The sequence below is a fragment of the Theropithecus gelada genome, chromosome 16, assembly GCF_003255815.1.
Source record: "Theropithecus gelada isolate Dixy chromosome 16, Tgel_1.0, whole genome shotgun sequence".
Taxonomy (NCBI): Eukaryota; Metazoa; Chordata; class Mammalia; order Primates; family Cercopithecidae; genus Theropithecus; species Theropithecus gelada.
Window position 1 is genome coordinate 54,112,449 of NC_037684.1, and position 18,687 is coordinate 54,131,135.

The 18,687-nt window shown below is 54.1% G+C and overlaps 1 protein-coding gene across 3 annotated transcripts in view; it reads left to right on the forward strand.

Annotated features, from left to right (window-relative positions):
* RPTOR (regulatory associated protein of MTOR complex 1) overlaps positions 1–18,687 on the forward strand; it is a 416,763-nt gene that overhangs the window by 287,977 nt on the left and 110,099 nt on the right. For all 3 annotated transcript variants that reach the window (XM_025362539.1, XM_025362540.1, XM_025362541.1), the window contains 2 exons: positions 6,577–6,652; positions 15,162–15,263. In XM_025362539.1, coding sequence (XP_025218324.1) covers positions 6,577–6,652; positions 15,162–15,263 — 178 coding nt within the window. The remainder of the gene's footprint in view (positions 1–6,576; positions 6,653–15,161; positions 15,264–18,687) is intronic.

Genomic DNA, 18,687 nt, shown 5'->3' on the forward strand with positions numbered 1-18,687 from the left:
GGAATCCTGCCAGCGCTCTGGAGACAGCAATGTCAGATCTCTGATGACAGTGAACTTCCACAGAGGGCAGCAGCATCTCCCTGTGTGTCACTGTGTATCCCTGTGTGTCACTGTGTATCCCTGTGTATCCCTCTGTATCACTGTGTGTCACTGTGTATCCCTGTGTGTCACTGTGTATCCCCGTGTGTCACTGTGTATCCCTGTGTATCCCTCAGTATCACTGTGCACACAGTAAAATTTAACAAGAAGCCAGTCCATTCCACCATGTTACCACGTTGCAGATGTAGGGAGGGGATAACCACCCAGGCTTGGTAATCGTCTTTATGTTGGAGCCTCTATGCTGAGCCGGAGATGAGGAAGATTTTGGTACCTGGCTGTAAAGGCTTGAGCCACGTAGATACGGCGGGCATGCAGCCAACACCCCTCTTGAGACACCAGCTTGGTCAGTGTAGAAAAACTCCACTGACTGGTTTGCCTTCCTCCCTGGAGGTAGTTAGGTGTGCTAATTGAAACACGGGTTCATTGGGAACCCATGATCCAGGTGCTTTACAAATGGGCATGTGTGAGCATAGGCAGCACAGGCTGCAATGGCCCCAGGTGTCAGGGTGCAGGCGGCTCCTGTCTTGGAGGCTCCCATCCCCCGTGGACGCTCCTGCTGGCCACTGGGGCAACATTCCAGCAGGTGGGAAGGCCATGAGGAGTGGATGAGGCAGCTCAGGCCTGGAGGCAGACTTAGAGCTCACGCGCCCATCGCCCCCCTGTCCTGTGGCAATGTCTGGTCCAGCCTCATCCAGGGAGGAAGGGAATGTGGCCTCCACCCTGAGTGGCATGTCCCAGCTCAAATCCCGTTCCTTAACAAGGGCAGGGAGGCCGGGCGCGGTGGCTCAAGCCTGTAATCCCAGCACTTTGGGAGGCCGAGACGGGCGGATCACGAGGTCAGGAGATCGAGACCATCCTGGTGAACACGGTGAAACCCCGTCTCTACTAAAAAATACAAAAAAAAAAAAACTAGCCGGGCGAGGTGGCGGGCGCCTGTAGTCCCAGCTACTCCGGAGGCTGAGGCAGGAGAATGGCGGGAACCCGGGAGGCGGAGCTTGCAGTGAGCTGAGATCCGGCCACAGCACTCCAGCCTGGGTGACAGAGCAAGACTCCGTCTCAAAAAAAAAAAAAAAAAAAAAAAAAACAAACAAGGGCAGGGAGGGAGGCACAAAGGAGTGAGAAGCAGACAGACGCACAGATGGAGAACGTTCAGCTCAGAAACAGAATCGGGCTCACCTCTGTTACTAGATTTTGCCAACTGCAGCTGAGGACTGAGCCGCTGCGGAGGTGGGCTCCTCGCCATGGGAGCATCACAGGGGGCTCTGCACGGCTGTCTGCTACGAAAACAATGCCCAGAGCTCTTTCCTCCCCTCATCAATAGACCAAAGTGTATACATCCCCAGGGAGCACACAGGAAAGGTAGCAGAAAAGAGCATGTGGAATAAATAATTTACAGTCTAGCTATTATATTCCTTGGGTGGTGATGGAGAGGTTGAATTTTTAGCAAGAGGAAAAAGGGAACAAAGCCTAACAGAAATTGAGGTTAAAACACAAAGTAATCTGCATTTACACTTCGCTTCAGGCCACGGCAGCAGTGATGACTACTCAGAGCCTGCTTCCTGTTTAATTTTTGATGCAAAGTCATCGGGGAGTCATTCTCCTTCCCTTTCAATTTCAGGGGTCCTGAAACCTTGCGTTTCTCCGCGGTAATAACCTGTGCTTTCTGTTCCCGGGGCGGGCGCCGCTCTCTGACTGATAAGTGCAGATGGAGGCTGTGCGGACTTGGATGGCTTTCCTCCAGCCCACCTCCTGGGCGCCCGCCATCTCAGGGCTGTTTCCTGAAAACCCAGCTCTTGCCTGGATGACATGTTTTCCAGGCGAGTGACTCATCAGAGCAGCCAACAGCCTAGAAAGTCCCTCTGCCCCCAGCTGCCGGCGGGGCGGAGCCCACGATGCAGATGAGCTGGTCACAGCTAATCACAGCCTCCCCTCAGATCTGCACTCCAGCCCTCCAGCCCTGCTTCTCCAGGCGGCGTGATCGCAGGCTGTGGGAAGTGCTAATCCAGACACCTTCCCGGTCCCCTCCCACCTTCTGCTGTCGTGTGCTGCCAAACCTCGCAGGGCTGGCCGCTCCCGAAGCCCACCACCATGGTCTCTCATGTGTACACAGGACCCACTTTCCCACTTGCCTTTAGTTGGGAATCCCAAATTAGAGCTGCAAGTTTGTGTTGATTTTATTCTAGAAAATGCAGCCAGTTTGAATCAACAGATAAATGCTCATTAGAGAATACCATTGTTCTGCTGTTTAAAAGGTTGCCGTGCAGGCGGGGGCGGTGGCTCACGCCTATAATCCCAGCACTTCGGGAGGCCACTGCAGGCAGATCACCTGAGATCAGGAGTTGGAGACCAGCGTGACTAACATGGTGAAACCCCGTGTCTACTAAAAATGCAAAAGCCAGGCGTGTGGCGCATTCCTGTAGTCCCAGCTACTCAGGAGACCAAGGCAGGAGAATCGCTTGAACCCGGAGGTGGAGGTTGCAGTGAGCCAAGATCGCACCACTGCACTCCAGCGTGGGTGACAGAGCAAGACTCCATCTCAAAAAAAAAAAAAAAATGGTTGTCATGCAATTTTAGAATTTAATGGGAGCCCTATGGTCATCTAATCTGGCCCTTTAATTTGGTTAAATAAATAAATAAACTGCCCACGGCCCTGAGAGAGCCCCTGGCTTGCTCAGCAGGCAGTGCCAGGCTGAGCTCCTCCCAGTACCTCGTCTTCCCTGCCTTGCTCTGAGTGGGGCTGTCCTTTGGGCCCAGGCTGAGCCGTAGCTTGAGGTTCAGGGCCGCTTCACTGTATGCTAATAATCGGGTTCCAGCATTTGTCTTTCAGCAGTTTGTAGGTGTTCTTTTACATCCTTTCTTCTCATTAGTACTTGAACAAAGTTCTTTTCCTCGTCTCATGTAGACAGCTCTGCCTCGAGTCCATAGCCCCGGGTAGCCAGACGTCCCTGAGCAGCCTCCTAGCATCGTCCAGGCGCCGAGCTACCCTCCTGGGCTTTGTCTCATCCCTGCAGCCTCCTGAGCCTCTGTGTATCAGTGAAACCAGAACCATCTGGGGCTGCTTTTCTGGTCTGTGAAATGTGGAGCTGGGTCAGTCCCCGCCTCCCACCTCCAGGCTGGATCCGGGTGGGCTGTCAGCCTTTTAGGAGCACAGCGTCCCACTGCAGCGACATGGGTCACGAGTCCGAGAGAGATTGTCACCCGTGGCTCTGACACAGCTTCGCTGGGCGGTATCCTGTCCGGTGTGCTGAGCCATGTCTCCAGTGCAGTTCAGGCCTTCAGCGCCAAGCAAAGGCCTTGGAGAGCGTGCAAATAGGCTTTCGGGAGGCACGGTTCCAAAGGTGCCCCGCCCAGCACTGACCGAGGCCACACTGGGCGCCACGCTGGTCTTGTCGGGCCACAGCCCAGACACCCTCTCTGCCCTCCTCTCGCCTCCACCTCCCCTGACTTGTACATACTTTCTTCTAACTCCTGAAGCAGAAACTTCTTGTTTGATTAAATTCAAGGCATCTTTATAGAGTGTAATTGCAGTAATTGGCTTTGCTGCTTTTACTGAGGGAGTAGGTCTCCCTCGGTGCTGCTGAATGCCATTTGCCCGCAGCTGGGGATTGACGGGGCGTGTGGGAGCTATTTATTGCACATACTTTGAGGCGCTTTTGATTATCTCCTGATTGCTTCTTAACTCTTTTGGCAGGAGAAGGGCATGTTTGTGCAAAGAGGGCCAGTCTTGGGAAAATTGAAATATATTTCATATATTTGAAAGTGAAAAATTGTTCTTTAGTCCCTTTGTTCATCTTAAATTTTTACTTTTTTTCTGGATTTTAACATTTTTCATTCTCATTTTGGTCCTTTACTAAGACATTGAGAAAATATGCCCTTTGACACGGCAGCACGGAGTGTCATTAGCCTAAAAAATAACACAGAGTCCTCGAGTCTCTTAGAAAATTACCCAGGAGAAGAGAGCGCAGTGCTAGAAGCAGAATCCATGATACTGACCGTCACTGGGTTTCCACAAGGAACGTATTTCTAGTAGAAAGGGAGAGTAGGGCTGAAGGGGTTGCTGTTCTTCCTCCATCCCTACCATGAAGGTTGAGCATCCCTAATTCAAAAATCCAAAATGATTCAAAATCCAAAACTCTGTGAGGGCCACCATGCTGCCACAGGTGGACAGTTCCCCTCCCGACCTCGCGGGCGCACTTTATTTCATGCACAAAATTGTGTAAAATTCGCCTCAGGCTGTGTGTGTAAGAGGTATATGAAACATAAATGCAGTTTGCTCTTAGACTTGGGTCCCGTCCCCATGAGATCTCATTATGTATATGCAAATATTCCAAAACCTGAAAATATCGGAAATCCAAAACACTTCCGGTCCCAGGCATTTTAGAAAAGAGATATTCAACCTGTATCCGTGGAAATCAAGACTGTGCTCTGTGGCCGTGCCGAGAGTGAGGTGATTATTCACTTCCAGTTTAGAGTTCATGTTGGATGTTGTGGTGGGGGGACAGCAGCTGCCTCTCACCCCTGCTTTGTGTCAGCCACTCTACAAAGACCCCGTGAGGGAGACATGATCATGAGTCCATTTCACAGATGGTGACACGGATCCTGGAGAGACAGAGCCACGCGCCCAAGGCCCCAGAGCCACACGCTGAATTTCACCAAGCGGCCTCCCACACGGGCTCCCTGGCCAGGCCCTCATCCTCTGGACAAGGCGGCGAGGCAGGCAGGTCAACTGCTCCCTGGGCCAGAGCTAGTGGGCAGCAGAGCTGGGAGCAGAGCCCAGGCTCGTGGCTCGCGGTCAGACCTTCTTTTCTTCCCTGTATCCTTTTCGAAACTCACACGGGTCTGCTCATATACAGAGGGTGCTTTCCCGCTCGCCCCCACTCATTTAGCCAATGCTTATTGAAAGCCGGCTATGTGCCTGGCACTGGGAAAGAAGTTGGGTACGGCTGGATGCCAGGGCACCTGCGGGATGTCTGTAATTCAGCGTGTGGCTCTGTGGCCTTGGGCACGTGGCTCTGTCTCTCTGGGATGAAACGGTCTCACAATCATGTCTCCCCCACAGTGTCCTTGTAGAGCAGCTGACACAAAGCAGGGGTCAGTCAGAGGCAGCTGCTGTCCCTCCGCCACAGGGCCAGAGATGGCGGAGGTGCTGGGGTGTGCCAGGCCTGGGGTACCACAAGAAGGCCAGAGCCACAGAAGGGCTTTAGGGGTGCCGTGTTAGAGCCTCCGAGAAAGCTCACAGGGCAGCTGGCCTGGACGGAGGTGCTGGCAGAGGAGCCCATTGGGAGGGGCTGTTAGGACAACACCGAGACTCTGGCAAGGCCACATTAGGAAGGTGGCGACGGTGATGGTGGCTGGGGGTGCCCCGTAAGGCTGTTGCCTACACCTGGGAATCCCAGGAATTGGCCTGGAGGTGTTAGGTCCAATTCAAACTGCTGGCTGGTCCTACGATAGAATCGGTGTGTGGAGCTCTGGAGAGAGGTGTGAGGCTGTTTTAAATAGTGTCTGGGGGTGTCAGTGAGCAGGTGGCAGTGGGCGCCCTGAGCAAGGATGAGAGCAGGCAAGGAGAGGGCTGTGGAAGCTGCGGCGGCACGGCCCTGAAGGACGGGGTCGGGAGCCCAGGGAGGAGGCTGTCTCGTGTTCACTGTGACGGGAGGGAGGCCGGAGGAGAAAGCCTCGTAATGTCCAAGAGGGAGAACTCAAGAGGGACAGTGTGGTCCGTTACTATGACAAGGGGTCTCGACAGGGGAAGCACATCACCCGGGTGGTCTGTGGAGTCATTGTGGCTTGCGGGGAGCAGCTCCATGCATGGGAGGAGACCCCAGACTGCAGGGTGCCTGGTGAGAACCATGGGGAGGCAGCAGGGACTGACTGAGCAGGTGGCTGTCCACACCAGGGAGCAGGGGAGGGGAGGCAGGGAAGGAACGGGGATGGGCCCGACGGCACCGTCATAGCACAGAGCTCAGCCCTGACTGCCAGGACTGCTTTCCCTGACTGCACGCTGACCCCTCCTGATGGGGCATTTTGGCCTGGCCCCGGTGTCTCTCCCACATCCCTCCAGGACGCTGCCCCATCAGAGCCTGTGCAGGGACCGCAGCTGCTTGGAACACATGGGCTGCTGCTACTTGGGTTCAAGTCACAGTCAGAAGCCACAGCAGAAAATGGGAAGCGTTCGTGTCTTTTTCCCAGGCGTTTTTCTCATTTTATTTTAAAGAGAAAAAATGTGACAAACAAAATGGTGAGAATGCTGGCAGCACCAGCGTTCCCGCCTGCGCTCTCCCCTGGCCTCCCCTCGGACGTCTTCTACAGCCTGAGGCTGAGCAGCAGTGAGACTGTAAACATGCCGCCCAGCAGCTGCCATGGCCTCTGCCCAGACCCTTGCTGCCCACGCTCAGCTGGCTCCTCCTGTGCCCTGTGAAGTGGCCTCGTATGGAAGCCCGTCCACAATGCTCAGTGGGTGTTCCTTTGTTCTCTCCGCAGGCAAGCCTGGGACCTGGCTGTCGACATCTGTCTGTCCCAGCTGCCGACGATCATCGAGGAAGGCACTGCGTTTCGGGTGAGTCCCTCCAAGGGCGTCTTGTGCGTCCGCGGCGGCAGCCGCTTCTCTGGGCACCTGGACTTCAAAGCCCCCAGACTGGGGGTGGCGCCCAGGACTCTTGGGTGTCAGAGATTTTGTTTACCTGCCTGGAAAAGATGTAGTTGCCAGAGTTTAAAACATCGAGTCAACCAGGGTTTAAAGTTAGACTTTGAAAGAATGAACTTTTAAAACAATCCTATCTAAATTTTGCTATTACAGATCCGCTTTTCTTAATGCAGACTCGCTCCCTGTGAGTGGTGATCATGTTACACTTTCTGGCCTTTCCACCACAGACGCATTGTGGATCTCCCCCAGTCCTCTGACTCAGCCCTGTGGGACAGTGCCCCACGGAGGGTTTGGTGCTGAGCCCTGGAGGGGCATTCTGCCCCCAGCCACACTGCACGGGCGCTGGAGAGCCAAGCTACCCTAGGGCGGAATCTTGGCTTAGTCACAGCACCTGCGAGTGAGGGTGGCCCCGGGCCTTCGCAGCAGCTCTCTTGGATCCCCTCGTGGTTTCTTAATGAGCTTTTGCCTTATGTGAGGCGTCGAGTCTGAAAATAGATAAATAAGACAGAGGCCTTGCCCTCCAGAAACCTGTGAGGGAAGAGGAGCCTCTCACATGCACGCAGAATGCAAGGGAGGAATCAGTACGTGCGGTAGACATGGGGAGGCCGGGGAGCGGGGGGCGGCAGCCTGGGCAGAGGCCGGAGGGGACCAGCATTCCCGCCTCCCACTGGGGCCGTGCCTGAGACACCACCGCATCAGGCCTCAGAGCCACGGAGCCTAGCTGTGCCACCGAGGGCAAGTTTGGTCGCCTCCTGTGTCACGGTCTCCTCATTTAAGGGAGGGATTACGGTGGTATCCAACCCCAGGGGCGCTGGGAGGACAGAGTGAGTTAATGTAGGAAAAGTGCTTTGGACAGAGCCCAGCACAGGGCCCTTGGGAATTCATGTGCAGGCCACTGCCCCAGAGCCGGCTGTCACTGATGTGAGAGCATCACCCTCCAGCCCAGGGCGGAGGCACCAATGGTCAGGAAGGGTTCCGTCCACTGCCTAGACTTAACTTTTAGTGCACATCACAGCCGTCGGGGAAGCTTCTAACACGCAGTCAGGAGCCTGGGTGTGCATGCATGCATGTGCACACGTGTGTGGGTGTGCATGAAGTGTGTGTGGTGTGCCTGTGTGGGGTGTTTTAACTCCTCAGATGATTTTGACATGTCCCCACGGATGGGATTACTGGGAAAATGGCCTTTTCAGAGGGCTTTCTTCTCTTTTATAATCTTCTGTTACCCTCCCCTTATTGCTTGATTTTTGGTAACATTTGATTGTGCAAATTTTCAAACCTACAGCAAAGCTGGAAGAAATTTACAGTGAGCACCCCATGCCCACCACTTACTTCTGCCCCGTCTTTGTATTCATGCATTTTCAAGGGCATTGCAGACCGCCCCGCATTTTAAACCATGAGGCCGAAGCCAGCTCCCCCCATGTGCTTGGCATCAACATTGGGCTTCTAGACAAAGGCCTTCCCGCCCTCCCTGCCGGACCACAAACCTTGGGGGCAATGACAGGGTCTCCTGCAGAGTGGCAAACCTTCACAGACGCCGCCTGCCACCCTCCACCTGCCAGAGTGGCCCCGGAGTGCCTGTGCTCTTCCGAAGAGCTATGGGCCTGTTGCCGCAAACAGATATTTGGAAACCTTCGGGAAACTGGCCTTTCTGTACTCCGAGCTGACTTCACTCAGTACTTCTAAGAGATCAGGACAATCTGCTTTTCTATAAAATAATGCAGTTTCTATTTGCGTGTGTGCTCTTTCTAAACGGATACTTAGGTTTCTGTGCCAGGTATCTTTGCCAAGTATCTTTTCAAGGATTTTACTCTATCTATGCTAAACTACTAGAATCAATATTCTGCATTTGGGAATGATTTCACCATGTTGGGGTGTCAGGACAAGCCGGGGATAACTGACGTGGACCACACACTAGGTTCTTTTTGTTTTTATCTTATTGGAGGTATAACTTACACATAGAAAAGTGTACACATCATACATGTACAGCTTGGTGAAGTTTTAAGCTGAGCATACTCGTGGAATCACACCCAAATCAAGCAGCGCCCATGAGCCCCCTCGGCGCCCCTCTTAGCTCCTCCCTTCCCCAGCAGTGGCCACTTTCCTGCCCAGTTTTGTGCTCGGATGCATGAAGTCACACAGGGTGTAGTCTCTGTGCCTGCCCCTGTCACTCAGCATTGTTTGAGTAAGCTCACACTCACTGCACCGCAGCTCACTCTCACCGCACTGCAGCTCACACTCACCGCACCGCAGCTCACACACCACAGCTCATACCGCACTGCAGCTCACACCACACCACAGCTCATACCGCACTGCAGCTCACTCTCACCGCACTGCAGCTCACACTGCACCACACCTCATACTGCACCGCNGCAGCTCACACCGCACCACAGCTCATACCGCACTGCAGCTCACACTCACTGCACCGCAGCTCACACTCACTGCACTGCAGGTCATGCTCACCACACCGCAGCTCACACCGCACTGCAGCTCACACCGCGCCACAGCTCACACCACACTGCAGCTCACTCTCACCGCACCACAGCTCACACTCATCGCACCACAACTCATTCTCACCACACCGCTGCATCTCACACTCACAGCACTACAGCTCACGCAGAACCACAGCTGACTCTCACTATTCTACAGCTCACTCATGGCACCACAGCTCACTCACTACACTGCAGCTCACACAGCGCCACAGCTCACACTCACCACACCGCAGCTCGCACCACACTGCAACTCACACCGCACTGCAGCTCACTTTCACTGCACCGCAGCTCACACTCACCGCACCGCAGCTCACACCGCACCACAGCTCACTCTCACCGTGATGCAGCTCACTCTCACCGCAGCTCGCTCACACCGCACTGCAGCTCACACCGCACTGCAGCTCACTCTCACCGCACTGCATCTCACACAGCGCCACAGCTCACACGGAACCACAGCTCACTCTCACTATTCTACAGCTCACTCTCATGGCACCACAGCTCACTCTCACTGCACTGCAGCTCACACAGCACCGCAGCTCACACTCACTGCACCGCAGCTCACATGGCAACGCAGCTCACACTCACAACACTGCAGCTCACTCTCACTGCACTGCAGCTCACACAGCACTGCAGCTCACATTCACTGCATCACAGCTCACACACTGCACCACAGCTCACTCTCATGGCATCACAGCTCACACTGCACTGCAGCTCGCACGGCACCGCAGCTCACCCTCACTGCACCGCAGCTTACACGGCACCACAGCTCACTCACTGCACCACAGCTCACACAGCACTGCAGCTCACTCTCACTGCACCACAGCTCACTCTCACTGCACTGCAGCTCACACTCATGGCACCACAGCTCACACTGCACTGCAGCTCACTNCACTGCACTGCAGCTCACACTCATGGCACCACAGCTCACACTGCACTGCAGCTCACACTCATGGCACCACAGCTCACACTGCACTGCAGCTCACATGGCACTGCAGCTCGCACTCACTGCACCGCAGCTCACTCTCACTGCACCACAGTTCACACAGCATCACAGCTCACATGACACTACAGCTCACACTCGACACTGAAGCTCACTCTCACTGCACCACAGTTCACACGGCACTGCAGCTCACACGCCGCAGCTCACACTCACCACACCGCAGCTCACTCTCACCGCACTACAACTCACGCTCACCACGCCACAGCTCACACTCACTGTGAGGTGGACGCCATTGAGTGTCCCAACATTCATGTGTCCCTTCTAGGGCCACTGGGTGTTTTCAGTTTTCAGTCCTCACTAACAGTGCTGGCTAGAGCCAGACTGTGTCACATCAGAGCCTGAGACAAAAGGAAATTCTGTGATATTGGTCCTCCCTTTGAAATGTTGATATCTTGTTCAGTATGGATTTTTGCATTAATTTGTATCTTTGTAAATATTGCACTGAAATATCATTTGTCTTGATTACTGATTTTTTGGTACCCCACCTGCTAGCGCCAATGTTGTGCCTGAGGCTAAGGCCTCCCCTTCCTGGCTGTCCTCCTGTTCAGGGGTTGCTCCCTCCTGCACGTTTCTCAGAGTGACCCTTCAGGGTCCCAGGGTTTGCCCATATTCAGCTTCAACAGATGCTGCCAGAGCGCTCTGCAAAGTGGCTGAGTCAGTTTACACTCCTGCCTGCAGCATTCGAGAGTTTTAGCTGCTATTTATTTGTTTGGCTATTATGGTTCAGTATGAAAAGGTATTTCCTTCAGAGCTAATCGTGTATTTCCCTGATGGTTAATAGAGCATTGTTTCATATTTTTATTGGCCATTCGAATATCTTCTTTTGTAAATTGTTTGACTTTTGACCATTTTTCTTTTGTGTTATCTATTACTGATCCGTAGTGGTTCTGTGTCTACTCCAAATACAAATCGTTTGTCACCTGTCACAAATAACTTTTTTGCTCTGTGGAGTTTCACTTTTTAAAGTGTTTTCTTGATGAACAGAATGTCCTTATTTTAACAAAATCTAATTAGTCAAATTTTTGTCCTTTATGGTTTGGGCTTTTGGTATCCGGTTTATGAAACCTTTATTTCCTCTGCGATGAGCATTCTGAGCAGACACTACGCTCTTTGAGCTAGCAGCCTGTGTGTTTCCCTTCGCATCTGGACCTGCATCTGCTCACAGTTCACGTCCCCCGTGAATGCTTGGCTTACTGGTGGGGTTTGCACTGAGGACCGTCCACGTGGCTGCCTCTGTTCCCTCATTTGCACCGAGGACTGTGTCCTCGTGGCTGCCTCTGTTCCCTCCTTTGCACCGAGGACTGTGTCCGCGTGGCTGCCTCTGTTCCCTCGTTTGCACCAAGGACCGTGTCCACATGGCTGCCTCTACTCTTGTTTGCACCGAGGACCATGTCCACATGGCTGCCTCTGTTCCCTCGTTTGTCCTTTGCTCTTTTGTTCCTTGCACCAGGACCACGCAGTTGTAATGACAGGCTCTACATGACAGTTTCTAAGCTGGTAGACTAAGTCCCACAACTTCGTTTTTTTCCCGAGGTTGCCTCAGTTACTTTTGGTCCTTTGCATTTCCATGTGAATTTTACAATCAGTATGTTAATTTCTGCAAAGAACCTGCTGGATTTTCACTGAGATTACAATTAATCTACAGATTGATTTGGGAGAAGTCACCACCTCTATAATATGGAGCCTTCTCCTCCCTCAACGTAGTTGTAAATGGTATCGTTTAAAATTTCACTTTCTGATTTTTCTCTATTAACAGTGACGTAGAACTCTATCAAGATTGAGGTTTTTCAGAGGCTGAGGCAGGATAATTGCTTGAACCCAGGGGTAGAGGTTGCAGTGAGCCAAGATCATGCCACTGCACACCAGCCTGGGCAACAGAGTGAGACTCTGTCTCCAAAAAAAAAAAAAAAAAAAAATGGTTTACTGGGATAGGAGGAGAAGCCAGAATGATTCCCCTGCAGTAGAAAGCTTGGGCTAATTGACTTTCTTGGGAGTATTAAAGGGAACCCTTCTGCAAACCTAGCAGCCGTACAGGGGGGTAGAATGTCCCTACAGAGCCGTACAGAGGGGCAGAATGTCCCCTTGGCAGTGAACTGTTACCCTCTTTAAGCAGCAAGCTCATTGTAAGTGGCAAATGTATTGTGCCACTGTCAGAACGGAGAGCAGCCGTCTCAGAATGTCTGGATGGTGAGAAAGGCGGCAGGTATGCTCAGGTTGATGGTAGCAGAAGTCCAGCCGGACGGGTTCCACTGAGGTGCGACTCAGAGGCTCTCAGCCTCTCAGCCGGCCTTCCCATTTTCAGTCTGCTGCCCCTGTGTTTAGAATATGCCAAACTGCTTGGCACACAGGCTGACAACAGAGCAAAACTCCTGGCATCAGAATCGCCCTGGGAGAGCCAGGTGTGTGGTTGTGGCCAGGCAACCCAGACACTCAGCCCAGCGGGACCTGTGAGTTCTCCGTCCCGCTGAATGGGCTCCGCTCCCCTGCACACAGGGGCCAGCTCAGGAGCTCTTCATGGGGTAGAGGAAATCTCAGAGATTTGGCCGAAAACATCAGCCCCGTGAATCGTGGGTAGAGACACGGGCCGCTCTCGACATGTTTTCCGGAACATCATATAAAGTGCTGGCCACTCTTCCGCGGGCAGTGGCTCTACTTTGTCAGCCTCCCCTTGGCTTTAGGGAGCTGCACGGGCCTCACCACGCACCTGCCAGGCAAAGGTGTGCTTTTCCTTTCTTGTCAGTTTGAGGTGAAGAGTCAGGAATTTTTCCTTTCTGCCTGGAGTGGTGACTCCAGCAGTGAGGAAGATGTGGAAATCCATCAGGCAAAGCTAATGCGAAAGAAAGAAAGAAGAGGTGTAACTATCTGGATTACCTGACTTCCATTCACAGACTCAAGCCTTCTCTAACTCACAAGAACGACGTTCTCACGGGATGTGGGGTGGGGGGGTACTTAACGAGATATTTTTTAACCGATTGATGAATAATTCGCACTTGAAAACAGGAAAATCACTTTGGGGGCTTCATGCCAACTCCACAGGTTGCCCTCCAATTGTGATTAAGTTTCTGTAAGCTGGCTGCACAGGAGCACAGATTTCTACGTAGTGAATGTTCTTGGCTGACTTCTGAGGTGGGGCCAGGGGACTCTGCCCGCCAGGCTCCTCTGTGGAGGCTGCCGAGAGCACTCGTGGACTTGGGCTCACAGAGGCACCTGCCCTGCTCCTGGCGTTCGCCTGTCCGCGTGTGTCCACATTCACTGGAACCCAGGGGCACAGGCAGCCCTGGCCAGATGAGCGGAGGGAGGGTTCCTCCCGACCTGCTCTCACAGGGACACGCACCTCCAACTGCGGCCACCCACCTTCCCCCTGAGCAAAATCAAACAACATGGGGAAGAGAGGATAGTGGATGGGAGAGAGAGGCTGATGGTTGGGTTGGTTTTTTTGTTTTGTTTTTGTTTTTTTAATTCTTTGTGTCTGGGGCTCGGGGAAGGCAGAGCTGTGTGTTACGTGGAAGTGACTCTCCGTGGAGGGAATCAGGCTGGACTGCTCCGGCCTGGCCGCTCGGTTCCCAGACCTTCCAACGGCAGCCTCCCCTGCGGCCTTCACTCTCTCCAGCCGCGGGCCCAGCAGCCCTGCTGCCCGCCTGTTCCACGGCACCCAAGCGAATCCCCCTCCACTCTGTGCCTGCACGCACATGGCTGGGCTAACCGGGAGCCCAGGCCCAGCCGGCGTGGCCCACAGAGAACTCATGTCACCTCCTCGTGGGGCCCTGCTGCTGCCTGACATTCTGACCCCACGCATTTTTTTGGTCTCCCTCACCTGCATGCCTTCCCTGTCCAGCTGCAACCGCTTCTCCCACCCTCACTCTAGAAAGCACCCATGTTTCCCATTTCGCTGAGGAAACAAGCAGCAGTCGCGCGAGCGCCTCTGCTGGGCCCTCCCGCCTTCCCCCAACTTCTCTGCATCTGGGCCCCCTGGCTTTGCCCCCTCCCTGGTTCCCCTGGGGAGTGGCCCTGCTCTGCCAGCCCAGCCTGTGCATCCAGTCCTGTCCCCCAGCCAGCCCGAGGAAGCTCCCCAGCAGCCTCTCCCCACCCTCCGTGCCCCCAGCTGGGTCTTTCTCACCAGCTTCCTGTGCCCATTACTCCACATCTACAAAAAGCATTTCCTGACCCTACATCCCTCTCCAGCCACTACCTGCCTCTCTTCTTCCCCTTTGCACCCAAAACTGAATTCACCCCTGTCTCAAACCCACTCTGGCTACGCTTATGCCCAACTCCAGAGCGTTCTCGCTGCTGATCCAGGGCCCAGTCAGCTCTCCTCCCCATCTCGCCTGGCCCAGGGCTGGTTTGTGGCTCTTCCCTGGACGTTGCTCCCTGGCGTCCAGACCTTTGAGCTCTGCTTTCCCTCCATGGCTGGGCTCTCACCGGCCCCTCTGCGGCCCCAGCTCGTCTCGTTGGTCTCCATAGCAGAGGCTCCGTCCTGGGTCCCTTTCCTTTCTCACTTAACTTAAAAAAGATTCACACACCGTGACTCCCAAGTGTGTCCCCAGCCAGACTCGCCTGCTGATCCACACGCTCATGGGGTCCTCTGCCCCCGGTGTCTTCACTCCCTTGTCCAGCCACTGTCATGAGCACCACGTGTCCACGGCTGGTTCCCAGCACACTCCTCTTGCAGCCGCAGCTCGGTACCCCGGCCAAATCTTGGAGTCATCCTCAGCTGCTCCCTTCTCCTGCCCGTCTCTGGTCCCTTTGCACACCCCGCAGACTCTCCCTCTGTGGCATGCCCAGAGCGCCCGCTTCTCAGATGCCTGGCATCCTCACAGCCCTGCAGGGTGGTCCCTTCGTGAAGGTTTGGATGCTCGGCAGGTGGCAGGGGTGGGCAAGACCAGGCCGTCTGGGAACGTGGCCCTAACGAGCACCTTCTCTGCTTGCCCTGCAGCACAGCCCGTTCTTCGCCGAGCAGCTGACCGCTTTCCAGGTGTGGCTCACCATGGGCGTGGAGAACCGGAACCCGCCAGAACAGCTGCCCATCGTCCTGCAGGTGAGTTTCTTCAGACCGGGCCAGACTGCCGAGGTCCCACAGGAAGGAAACCAGATGCCTGCACAACCCAGGAGTGCCTTCTGTCTCACTGAGCCCTGTGGGTCGGTGACCTCCTAGCCCCTCTGCCCCGAAGATGATGGCATGTGGGTCAGGTGGCATTTGGGTGAACGGATCACACAGATCCAATCAGGAGTCACTAGGCTGATCGTACATTCATTCCTAAAGGGTTTCCTCTAAAGCCATTGATTTCCCTCCTCCACCCTCAGTTAAGTGTCACTTTGGGACTGGGGAGTCATCAGCCAGTCCACCATCCCCCTCTCCCCTGGCTACCATTTCCACTTTAGGAATCGCTGAGATTCTGCTACAGATGGGCTTTGCTTCAGCGCGGGCTCTCAACACCACTGCCTCCTTCTCTTGAAAAGGACAGGAGCTGGCAGTGAATGCTGGGAGAGGAGGGAGGAGGCTCCCTGAGCAGATGCTGACCGGCGGGAGTGGGTGGAGCGGGCTTTGTACCCCAGCCCCGTCGGTTATGCCCTGAAGCTCACAGACCCAGAAGCTGGCAGCCCTTCCCTTACATGGGGCTGTCACGGCTGCTGTAACAAATAGGCCCTTTTGGGGCACGCCCTTCAGATGCCAGCGCCCACAGGGCCTGTGTCGTGTCAGTGCCGTTCACATGCAGACCGTGACCGGTTTGTGGGTTGGGAGGTCAGCGTGGTGGGTCCTGCTGGCTGGTTTTTGGTCACAGATAGGTTGGGAGGCCACGGAAATTGAAGAGTTTGTCACAGGTAGTGAAGTTAGAAAGATCCCACAGAACTTTTGTTTCAGTGAATGAGTGTTTGTGGGGAGGTGTGTGGGCTGGGTCAGATTCAAAGGAGTTTAAAATCCACTGGTCAGTGTAGCTATCAAGGTCTAAGAACTCAATTTAAAAGCTGGAAAAGTGTTTTTGTGATTGGCGTGGTGCGGTTGGACTTCGGTGAGAAGCTGTGCGTGGCCATGCAGAGGGGCTGCCCAGCAGCAGGCAGGGAATGAGCAGGGCCCGCCCTTTCTGGTTTAAAGCTGAGTGGCTCCCCACACACACAGAGGAAGAGCCCCACCTCCGGTACGGTGCTGAGTTCTGACAGTCGGCAGAGTGGGGTCCTCGCCTTCCCAGAAAGCAGATTGGGTGGCGTTGCCTCTGTGGAGAGGGCCGTGAGTGGCGCCCCCCACCTGCCCTTCCTTCCAAAGCTCACACCTTCCGGTTAGGGCCGCTCACCACACTGACGGACAGCACACCAATCTTCACTAGACCAGGTGTTCATCCCGCCTCTGAGAGATCATTTAGAAAACTGGGGCCAGTTTATCTCCATCACAGCCATGGCCTCGGCAGCCTTCCCTTCCGCCGTTCAGTCTGCTGCAGCAGTGGCAGCCAGCGTCACAGGCGCGCTGTAGGACTGAGGCTTCACCTCGTTCAGGACTTTGCCCCAAGAATCTCAGCCAGCGAAAGAAAAGTTGGGAGAAGGAACGGTGCACGTGGATGTGCTGAAGATGTTACCGCCGACCTGTCCTCGCTGGCATTGTCTCAGGAGGGCAGCAAAGAACCAGTGTGCCAGCCGGCTGCCCTGGTGTCATGGTCCCAGCTCCTCGGTAGGCCAAGGCCGGGGAGGATCACTTGAGCCCAGGAGTTCAAGGCCAGCCTGGGCAACAGGGAGACTCCATCTCTACAAAATAAAACATCATCGTACCACATTTCACAGTGTGTGTTTCAGCTGCTGTTGCTACATTCTGACGGCTGCTTTCTGGACATTGTAAAAAGGATACAGACATTATTACTGTTCCTCCTGTATGTACCTAGATTCATTTAAGACTATCCTGAGATTGTAGAGTGAGGTGTAAACAAATAAACCGGCTCATGTTCAAAACCAAGAACACGCAGTGATAGCAGCAACGCAACCAAACATTTGACAGAAGCCCGCGTTTTCCCTTCCCGTGAGTGCAGGACAGTGGCTGGCTGTGTGGGCCATGGATGACCAGGGGTAATCGCGCCATGGGTTGCCCATGCTGGGCCCCACGGCTTCTGTTGGTCACCTGGGTCACCAAGATGTCCCTCAGAAGACACTGGCTCTCCTACTGACCTTCCTACTATTTGAGCAGTGTGCTGGAGTAAGATCAGCCCTCTCCAAAGCAGGGCCCGATGCCAAGCATGTTTCATCCAGTTTTTTGGGGTCTGGCAAATAATCTTTTTGTAAATGGCCTTCTCTTGATTTCTTTCAATGTTCCCTTGGCCACCCACACTCCCTCAAGGAAGGAGAAGACCTGCTGGAGGCAGCTTTCTGACGCTGACGTATGTGAGGACAGCCCCGGTCAGAGCGTGGGGCGTTTCCCGCGTGGTTTTCCGGCAGGTGTGAGCGGCAGGTTCCTCCTCCTTCTGGAGCGTCTGTCTGCTGGCTGTGCCCAGCCGGGATCAATGGGCAGACCTACACTGAACGAGAAAGTAGGGAAAGATGGAGTGTAATGGGGTATCGGCTTCATTTGACGAATCCCCCGGGGCTGGCTCGTTTCTCATTAACTCGGCTCACTTCCCCGCTCTTTCTCTTCAGACCCTTTATTTTTGCCAAAGTCTGGAACCCTGTAATCCTTAAGTTATTTTCTAGTGCCTTGGCAAGTCAGAAAACATTACTTAAGGGAAAGGGAATTTTCCTACACACTTCCTGGTTTTCCGAATCCCTGCCACTTCGTCCCTGAGCCAGAGGCAGTGGCTGGTGACCCTCCAGGGTCATGCGCGGTGTCTCATCAGGCCCGGCTGAGTCACAGCCCCTCCTGTAAATGTGAGCGTGGAACAGGCCTTTCCTGCTTTCCAGCCTCAATATGCTCTCTGACTTTTAAAAATATAAATCAACAGAGGAACAAGAAGGAAGATACAATGTTTAAAACAACTGCTGTTTTGCCCACTCCCTTGATTGACGGTGTCTATTGGACGCCATCTTCTCACAAGGCGCTCTGAGCTCTCATGGCCTGCGGGGTGCGTCTGCCCTCTGTCTGCAGTGGCTCGCCTGGAACTCATTGCTTTGTGCACCCCCGCAGGTGGCTCAGGAAGCCCAGGCAGGGGAATGAAGAGCACCTAGGATATGGAAGAGAGGAGAGAAAGTGACTTTTCTTCTTTCTTTTTCAGGAAAAAGGTGACAGTGATATTTATGTGTTCATTTATTTGCTTGGCCCTTTTTCTGTTAAATAGATCCAGGGGATACGGGTGCAGGTTTCTTGTATGTGCGCACTGCGTAGTGGTGAAGTCTAGGCTTTGTGTGAACCTGCTACCCGCGTAGTGGACATTGTACCCCATAGGTAATTTCTCAGCCCCTCACACCTTCTGGAGTCTCCAGTGCCTGTTATTCCACCTGTGTGTCCCTGTGGGCCCGTCGTTTAGCTCCCGCTCACGTCTACGTGAGAA